This window comes from Brachyhypopomus gauderio, chromosome 10, assembly GCF_052324685.1.
Source record: "Brachyhypopomus gauderio isolate BG-103 chromosome 10, BGAUD_0.2, whole genome shotgun sequence".
In the NCBI taxonomy this organism is placed as follows: Eukaryota; Metazoa; Chordata; class Actinopteri; order Gymnotiformes; family Hypopomidae; genus Brachyhypopomus; species Brachyhypopomus gauderio.
In genome coordinates this window covers 1,942,693-1,952,777 of record NC_135220.1, presented here as the reverse complement: position 1 = coordinate 1,952,777, position 10,085 = coordinate 1,942,693, and the positions used below count along the sequence as shown (strand labels likewise).

The following is a 10,085-nucleotide window of genomic DNA, read 5'->3' as shown; positions in this document are numbered from 1 at the left end:
TGCTGATGAACTACTTGTACACAAAAAATGACCAAAGCAAACACATTAAAACATATTTTTTACTAGGCCTATATACACACACACACACACACATATATATATATATATATATATATATATATATATATATATATATATATATATATATATATATATATATATATATACACTTGAGAAATTAATGCGAGCAAAATTTTGGGTGTGGCGTATGAGCGAGTGTGTATGTGGGGGGGCTGGTGAGGTTTACGGGGTCCATTTGAGGACATTCCTCATATCAGAGCCCATTTCCTGGCAGAATTGTGATGAGTTTGGCCTATGCGCATGGACTGTTGCAATAGGTCAGCATAATTTAGTGCGAGCTTCGGGGGATTGTTTTCTTGTCCTGCTCAAAACTAAACAAAACCAGTGGTTTACCTGATCAATCTCCTACTGATAGAGTTTGACAGCCCTCCAAATAAAATTATTCTTTTGGTAAATGTTAGAATTTTTCAAGTTTTCAAGTATTAAATCACATGGCTTGATAACAACAGATATTATTTTTTAGTCATTTCACACATTCTGTCTAAACATATTCAATATATTCAGTATATTTCAAGAGGCAAGTTTCAACAACCCAAAAGCTAACACCTGGTTATAGATGATCTAACTTTGGTATGGTTATAAATTAAAACAAGCTTTGCTTACTACCTTCGGTAATGGGTTTTACAGTACATATGAACAAAGTAAAATTTTTACACATAAAACACATTAAAGCAGCAGGGTTGATTGACCCTTTGGGGTCTTTTCCCAGTCCACTGAAGTGGGTAGAAATAGGCTTATTTATGTTGAAGTTTTCTCCCTTACATTCTTTGGGCCGTTCATCAGAGCTTGTGAAGCTGTGATTGTTTCAGGGTCCTCTTAGGTAAAGTCCCTTTACTGCAGGGTTAGTGCATCTGGAATCAATACCCTTAGACTGGGTGACTGGAGGTTTGGGGGAGAGGGGGCTTCAAGTTGGGCTAGTTACAGCTTTAGCCCTGGGGGTCCATGTGTCCCTGACTTCAAAATAGACTTGATTGCTACCAGCTGGCAGCCCTAACTCACCCCGTGTCAGGGCTCTCCTCTGATGTCAACCTTGTCAGTATCAAGGATAGACAGGACAATGGAGAGCAGGAGCACCTACCTGGAGACCCGTGCAGAAGGGCCTGGATTAGCTGACCAGACTCACCGCCCCACACAGGTCTCCAGTGGCTCTAGTGCAGCGTATGCGACGCATAGGGGCGCTGCACTAGAGGGGGTGCCAAATCGATGAGATATAATACTGAATTTGTGTCCATCTTACGTTCGCCACCCCGAACTATATTGCGTTATGCATACAGTGTGCAAAAAACATCAGAACTGCATGCTAGCAAAAGTCTGGATACCATCGAAGTACACCACCTCTAGTGGTGAAGAAACATGGAAGACAAAGAATGAAAGCTAAGAAAGTATTGTTTATCCCAGGGTGCAGAGAAGCGTTCCCTGGCAATTTGACCTTCAAACTATAGGTAGGTCATCAATTAGTAGCACTGATGATACAAACATGAGGATGTCTAGCAAGCACAAATAAACAGTCACACATAAGCGTTTGGGAGAATGCATGCGTTTATTTTAGTACTGAGAGGTACTATAAAATTGTTGTATAATTGTTATGAACACTGCACTAAAATGCTTAAATTAAATTCTTATTAACTACTAATGAAGTATCTGACCTTACATTATCTCCCATTTTCTTAAAAAATATATATACCAATAGAAAGCAGGTGCTAATGTTTGTAGGACCTTTGTTGTAATGTACTAATGTATTAATGTTCTAATGTACTTAGTACTAATGTTCTAAAGTAATAATGCATGTTGCTTAATTTTCCATAAAAGGATAAAATACTTGATCTATATTTAGAGAGTATGTGCAGGTTAATATAGTGAGTAATTAAAGTGTGGAATCTTAACTCTGGCAAAGAAGTTGTAAGGGCAAAGCTGCTTTTATAGACTAGAAGTAGCAGAGAATTTGTAGTGTATTCAAGCAATTACTATACATGGACAAATATGCAATATGTATGTGTTGTATGTGAAGGTGAGTTATTATTCCATCAGCAGTCCAGCCCAGGGGCTCTAGATGTCAAGACCGTGCTGCCCAGATATGCCCCTTAGAATGTATCAGCATGGATGGTTGCCATGGTGAAAAGGAGCAGATATGAGCGCTCCCATTTTGAATAAACGTGAAGAGAGAGAGCCATATAACACCTCAAACGTGTAACGAAAGGCAAAAAAGTTACAGCTGTGCTTGAAGGTTTGTCAGCTCTTTAGTAATGTATGTTTTTGCATAAATATGACCTAAAACATCATCAGATATTCATACAAATCCACGAAGAGAACCCAATTAAATAAGACAAAAATATTATAATTAGAAAATTATCCAATATTACAAATGTATAACTGGCAAAAGTATTTGAACCACTAGGATTAGCAGTTAATTTGAAGGTGAAATTAGAGTAATGTGTTTTCAGTCAGTGGGATGACAATCAGGTGTAAGTGGGTGTCCTGTTTTATTTAAAGAAACAGGATCTATCAGAATCTGGTTGTCAGCACATGTTTGTGGAAGTGTATCATGGCATGAGCAAAGGGGGGGTTTGAGGACGTCAGAAGAAGAGTTGTTGATGCTTGTAAGGCTGGGGAATGTTACAAAAGCATTTCTAAAGATTCAGTCAGGCAGATAGATTAATGAAGGACAATCAACATGCGTCATCTTCATGAGTAAGGTATTAGTCCACAAGGTCTCAAAGGAACCCGGTATAACCTCTAAGCAACTACAGGCCTCTCTCCTGTTGGCTAACGTCATTGTTCACACTTCCAGGAGACCTTCATTCAGTAGAAATGCTGTGGAAAGCCCTGAAGTTAGTTCATGTGACTAAACCCACCAATGACATGAAGCTATCCTGAATGGAGAAATGGTTCTGAAGCCCCTCCCCCTAGCCAAAGTGCAGGACTGATCAACGGGTACCGTCTCAAGCACCGTTGTTCCTGCTGACTGGACCAGTTCATAGATACGTGAAGACAGCAAAGCTATTCATTATCATTTCACATTGTCAAAGTGAATGCTACACCCTCTAATATCTGGACTGGATCAATTACATTGCTGTTTTTCTAACTTGTACCAGCATCTGTACATGCTGACTTATTTGCTGTGTCCATGCATGATAAGCATTATTTTTAAATGGGTTGTCATGCCAAAACAGATTCATCCTTTATTTTCCTATTGAAGTGTGTAAATTGCAGATTGTCTGTTATGCATTGCAGTTTTTATATGCGGAATGGAAAGATTTCTAGTGTCAATTACCATAATGGCAAATTACCTGCTTATATTTTAGTGTTTGTGCCAGTGAGTGAAGCGGATAATAAAGTATTTCTGACTTATGACTGCGTCACTGACCACTGGGTGAACCTGGACGTGTTGAGAAGGCACTTTGCATTTAGGCAGGTCTTGGCATGAATGAATGTCTTTCTATAATTACAACTCAAATTTCCACACCGTAAACTTTGTTACTTTCTTCCAACCCAAATTCACTGAGTGGTCCCATGAGAGTCCTGCCGCACAGAGGTGCCACTGTGAGAGAGATCACTCATTAGCACAGAATTACCACCAGATATGAAGGGCTCCAGTTCTGAACTCTTACCATAGGGCAGAGCCTCATCTGACTGCAAGAACAGCAAAAATGCTGGTGTTGAATTAACTCTTTGTGTAGAGTTAACTCCTATAGTTCACTTTCAGGTGGAGCAAAATTTTATGTTGTTTTTACTCAGAATTGGACTGAGAAATTACTAAAGGAAAAGAGTCTTTGAGTTCTTTCTCCTTTGTTACTCAGTCAGATGGAGGAGATTTACATTCGTCCTCACAGATTTACCTGAGCAATTTGCTTCATCGTAAAGATTAATCTAGGACAGATTAAGGAATTAACTACTGGCATCACAGTCTGTTTAACAATTTCTTTTAGCCAATTCAGTGTATTTCCCTCCCTTTACGCTATGAGCTGGAAACTGCTCATGGTAGTCAGCGTAATTAATCACTTCATCCTGTTCACGGCCAGGGAAGAAATAACTGTTCATGCATTCAATACTTCAGCCAGAAGCCAAACAGTATCTTGATTAAAAAACCAAACAAAAAAAAAACATTAAAGTTTAGACATATTGGCTGTTCAACAGATATTAAATGCCGGATATGATCTTTACCCGTTTATTTCCCATAACCATGTGGAAGTATCCCAAGTACCATATGGAGGTCAGTGGCTCAACAAGTTTATTTTCTTCCACCGTTAACCCAGTTAGATCTTTCTAGATCTTTCGGTGCCTAAATCTCTGTGTTTTGTTTCAATACATCATACCTTAATTCATCTTATTATTACGCTGCCCTGCATGCCGAGGTCAATGGAGGTTTTGAGTGTAGAGTGAGGTTAGGCAGTTTGTCTTGGTAGGCTGCCAAGCACAGCAATATCAGCTCTAGCCACAAGGGGCGTGAAAATTAGACCCAGGCCAAAATGTTGACATATTCTCTTTAATATGGTGTGATACTTTTCTCTTAAAATACAGTCTTTTCTGAGGTAGACCATTACAGTTCAAGAACATTATCATTTTTAAAACAGACATCAAAAAAGACATGAAATAAATACTTTCATGTACAATATGTCGCAAAAAATGAGGTAGAAATGGTTACAGAAAATGTACAAGAACAAGGATTGAGAACAAAGTTACTGTACTAATAGATTAAAAACAGCTAATAAATGCCAGTTTTGTTGAACAAACTGTTATTTAGGCATGAATGAAAATTTGCCATGTTGCTATTTTCACAAGTTATCAAAGGATAAAATAAAAAATAGCCTCTCTGTTTTTGTGACTAGGAGTGGGCATTGTGTTCACGCAATATGAAATGCACAGTGAGAGTGCGAGGCTGCTGGGTTTTGTAGTTTTTTCGGTCAGTCCAGCATGAATCAGTATGTTTTCAGGAGGTTGCTCCAGTTCACCGGCCTGTGTGGCATGACTGAAACCACCAGCTGTGCTTGAAAGGTTTTGAATGGTGCTATAAGGTTACTGGACCTCAGTGAGAACATGGCTACACCAAAAAGGCTGTTTGTGGTGTTGAGGGGCGGGGCGGTGGGGGTCTGACAGCCAATCACATGGGTGCACAGGGCCAGCACGGGGAGATGGGGGGTTGGGGTGAAATCTTACATCACTCTCCAGCCTTTTCAATCAACCCACCATCAGGCCAAATCTATACCAACCCACATCAGCCTTCTACTGCACCGAGGAGCATTTCAGAAGATCCAACTGGATATAATGAGTGTGGATATATTATAGGTGTAATAAGACTTTGTTTAGATTTGCATATATTATTTTGCTTGTTTGTGTTTTCAGATTTGGTTGACTGTCTTTTGTTTTGCAGCACTTTGGTACTTTGGCGTCTAGTGATTTTTCTGAGCGCGTATTCAGAGTAACTGCCATTGGCGACTTCCAACTACACGAAATGTCAAGTTTGTAGCACTGCTGTATAAATCACGAGTACCAAAACCCTTTAATATTGGCAGAAACCGCTGGATTGTCCACATGTCGAGTGTATCTGCAATATGATTAGCTGCCAATTGCATACAAATGTTCAAATGACTCTTTGGGTTGTTCACTGTTCCCTTAAAGGGACCACACACTTAGTACTTATTTTGCATTATGTTTAAATGTTTTGAATGAAATTATATTAAGTACATGTATTTTATCTCTAACCCGGGAAACGGTAAGATGTGAACATGGTGTTTTTCAAAAACAGTTTGTCCAACAAAATCTAGCATCAGGCCTGCCATCTACAATAACATTTCATGAAGACAATAATCACTCCATCAAAATCTACATCAGAAATAAAGGGAAAGGATGAGGGAAATATGTATTTATATAGAATTACAAAATGTGGATTTTATGGCATCAGATATCCTCTGAAATACCTGAATTACATTCAATGTTAGTCTTTGTAGCATTTTCAAGTTTCTCCTCTGAGGTAAGTACCACAGCTGCAGTGTGTACACGTCTGTGTCAGAACTGTTTCTCATCTCTGATCCACCTCAATATTCACTACTAAGACCCTAAGGTTACATACATTCTTTATCATTTCTGAGGTAAAGAAATTCTTCCTGAGTATTTCAAACAAGACTACATATTCTAAGAAATACAAAAACAATACAAGTGAGCAGAAGGAGAATACTAGACTCCAGAGGAAGCGATTCCTGCCGTTGTGTCCCTGGGCCCGAAGCGACTGTCTCAGGAAAATCAGAACGTGGATGAGGAATGCGAGATGAACCGCAGGAGCTCAGGTTTGGGAGGGTCACGGGTTTAACGCCTCACAGACGGCTCCGCTCTACGTGGGGAGCTCGAAATAAAAGGTCTTGTTGATTTGTTTGTTTATTTTGTGCAGTGTACAGAGTGGATCGTGTAGACAGTAAGGGCTAGTTTCTTTCTCTCTCTCATCTTACTTCCTATGACTTAATACTATTTGGGTAGTAATGCATACACTTCTCTTAAAATGACCATGCGCTGACAAAGTGCATACAAGTTGACCACGGTCTAACAACTTCTCATTCTTTTGCAGAATACTGTTGGTTTTAAACAGGTTGCATAATTGGTGGTTGCCTTTGGGTGAAATGCTGACAGTAGGTTTAGACATTTATAAGCGATATGGTGCTTCTTTATCATATTTGGTCAAAAACAATACATTTGCTCTGATATACCCCAAACCACTGAACACCAAATTATCCGTTTAGAGTAAATCAAAAATAATAAAACTATAATGCCATTAGAGTGGACTGGCAATAAATAGGATCCTGAGTGCTGTTGTTAACAGGTGTTTCTCAAAAACGTTCTTATCCAGGTTCGTTCCAGGATCAAGGCTAACTGGAATACTAAAGAAATTCCAGAGTATATTTCAGATTTCCTAAGCAAGCAATTAAGAATTTATCCCCTACAAGAAATGGCTAATATTTTAAATTCTTTGGGGGGGGGGAATAAAGTATATGGATATTTATAGAAAAAAAAAATGACACCACGGCATGTTTCCAAAAACAAACAAACAAAAAAAAAACTAACCATTCAATCCAAAATGCGTCTTCACCATAAAACCTCATATACCAACAGAACCCACTCTCTTTTTTTTGGCTGCAAGTAGCTACAAAAACAAACGAAAAACATTTCAGTGAGGCTTCAGCCCTCGACACATAGACGAGCAGTGCAGTCCCAGTCCAGTGGCTGACCCGTCTCTCAGTGGCTATACACCTTGCTCCACTCCATGCAAGGGTCAGGTTCTTTGGCTCCGCGCGGCCGCACCTTACAGAAGGCGCTCTCGAAGTCTTTGAATGCGGGCGAGGTGAGGGGCGTGGCCAGCCCGTGCATTTGGCTGGGGGCGGGGGCGGAGGCGGAGCCCACGGCCTGCTGGCAGAGCTGCAGCAGCTCCCAGACGGAGAAGCCCTCGGCCCTCTGGAGCACGGCGGCCAGCTCTCGTTCGCTCAGGCTGCATCCCTGGGGCGCCAGCGCTTGCAGAAGCACCTGCCTGCGCGTGCTGCTGTCTGGCAGGCCCACGTGGTAGCGCTTGGCTACGCAGTGCAGCAGGGGCTCCTTGAGAAGGTCCGGCCGGCGGGTGGAGCACACCACCAGCAGCGGCCCGGCGGCCTGCCCGCGCTGGGCCTTCTCCAGCTGGGCCTGCAGCTGCTGCCGGAGCCCCTCCTCCTCCTCGATGGCCTCCACCTCACTCAGCAGCACCACGGCGGGCTGGCGGGCGGCTACCGAGAACAGCGTGGCCAGGAGGGGTTCGGCCTCGCCCTTCCACTTGGACACCAGGGCGGCGCCGCTGAGCCGGTACAAGGTGGCGCCCAGCTGATGCGCCAGAGAGCGGGCTAGCGTGGTCTTGCCACCTCCCCGCGGGCCGAAGAGCAGGATGGAGCGGGGCGGCCGGGCGGCCGGACCGGGCCGCAGCACCGGCCAGAGCACGTCCTCCTCCAGCGCCGCTTTGACGTGGCCGTGGCCAGCGAGGTCGCCCCACAGCAGGGCCGGGCCGCAGTCCTGCAGCTCCCCGGTCACCAGCTCCAGCAGACGCGGGTCGGCGCCCTTCAGTGCCTCGGAGCGCTTGTGCGTGCGGTGCTGCGTGAAGCCGTGATCCGTCGCCCCGTTTTCGCCCGCCATGGCCGCCGGGGGGCTGTAGTCACCGGCCGCGCCATACGGGGGTGAGAGCAGGGGCTTCAGACCGCTGTATTTGCCCACGTCCTCGCCCACCAGGCCCGACTGAGAAGCAGGTCTGCTGGGCTTGAAGGCCTGTGGGTCCGAGCCGGCGTTAGCGAAGCCATTCCCACGGCATTCCGTTTTCTCACCCACGCCGAACGACGAGTCTCCGCCGGGCTTCAAGGGCTCGTAGCCGTATTTCCTGTAGCGCGAGCTGTCGCTCTCTTCCTCTTCCAGGGTCATCTCGAACGCCTTCCTCTTCAGCGAACCCCCAGGCTCGGACCCGCCAAGGCCGCTGTTCTGGTAGCCGTAGCTGCCCCCCACCACCGTGGGTCTGGATGTGATGGGAGTGGGGGCAGCTATGCCAGAGGGGAGGTAAGGCGCAGTCGCGTGGGCGTAGGTGGGTGCAAGGCTGGTCTGGTGGGGGTAGGTGCTGGCGGGGTAGTTGTAGACTGGGGCAGAGGGCGTGTAGCTGGGCACAAGGGTCGCGGTGGACTGCAGTGCGTGCAGGGGCGTGGGGGGCAGGGCCGGGCTGGCTTGGGGGCAGTATCCTGACGAGAGGTAGGTGCCATTGTAGCTGGGGGGGTAGTCACTGGAGTGTGGACCACTGCAAGAGCTGCTCCCGCTGTAGGCCGAGTCCGACAGGCTGCTGTTTGCTGCCGACACGGAGCCCGAACCCGGGGGCCCCGAAGTGGTGGGCACCACCTTGGGCCCGGTCAGGCCGTCGTGGGTGGAGGGGGGGACTAAAGAGTAAGTTCCATCAGTGCTGTGTGTAAGAGGCCAGGGCTCCAGTTCACTCTTCTGGCCCCCGTTGAGGGAGCCGAAGGGCCCGGGCTCGGTGTAGGCGCCCACGGACGGGCGCTCGTAGGGCGAATCCAACACGCCCGAGTACTTCTCGGCATAGCGCTTGAGCAGGTTGGAGGCGGTGAGGGCGGAGATGTCGTCGTTGGCCCAGGCGTAGCTGTACGAGCCACGAGCACGGCTAGGGTACAGATCAGATTTGTGCGCGGGGGAGGAAGTGGTGGACGACACGTCCAAGTGCTGCTCAGGCCACTGGCTCAGGGACTGGGCATGCTCCGGATTCCAGTGCATCTTCAACAAACCTGCCGGACGCGCACACACACACACACACGCACAAAAAAAAACAAAAAAAAAAAAAAACAATGAAAGTATTATAAAGCTTTAAAATTAAGGGGATATGAAGAAGCTGTTTGTAGGGAATGTCAGACCTAATTATTTTCTGATGTGTTCTCTGAATACCTTTATTTCCCCAAATTAAATATGGAATTAATAATAACTGACAATACTCAGTTATTAGCCGAGTTAACAGTTACGACAATACATTTTAACATACCATTTAACATTATGTATATTTTACACACACACACACACACACACACACACACACACACACACACACACTCACACACACACATATATACATCTCCAGGGGTATCTGCTGATGGAAAAGAGTCAAAGTTGCTGTGAAATGCACCAGGTTTCCAGGGAAACAGGATGTTTTGGACAAAGGTCGTTCTTCAGCTTCTTCACTTTTGCTCGCCCAGATGAAGGACCTCCGTCTGAAACTTCCTGTTTCTCTGGAAATGTATGAATGTTATGATATAAGCTGGTTTCTCTCCAAAATATCCTGTTTCTCTGGAAACGGTCTACATCTTTCTCACTGCACATACTCATCTGAAAACTTTATCTATCTATCCACACACACACAAAATGTTATATGTATGTATGGTATGTATGTGTGTATACACACACACACAGTAGTGCTGAACCTTACTGAAGATTTCTTTGCTAGTTATTTGTCTGCTTGT

At 44.8% G+C, this 10,085-nt stretch overlaps 1 protein-coding gene across 5 annotated transcripts in view; it reads right to left on the bottom strand.

Moving 5' to 3' along the window:
* Nucleotides 1-4,569: 4,569 nt before the first annotated feature.
* The window catches only part of fignl2 (fidgetin like 2), a 50,528-nt gene continuing 45,012 nt past the window's right edge, over nucleotides 4,570-10,085 (bottom strand). For all 5 annotated transcript variants that reach the window (XM_077018592.1, XM_077018590.1, XM_077018591.1 and 2 more), the window contains exon 3: nucleotides 4,570-9,359. In XM_077018592.1, coding sequence (XP_076874707.1) covers nucleotides 7,303-9,359 — 2,057 coding nt within the window. In that variant the 3' untranslated portion in view covers nucleotides 4,570-7,302. The remainder of the gene's footprint in view (nucleotides 9,360-10,085) is intronic.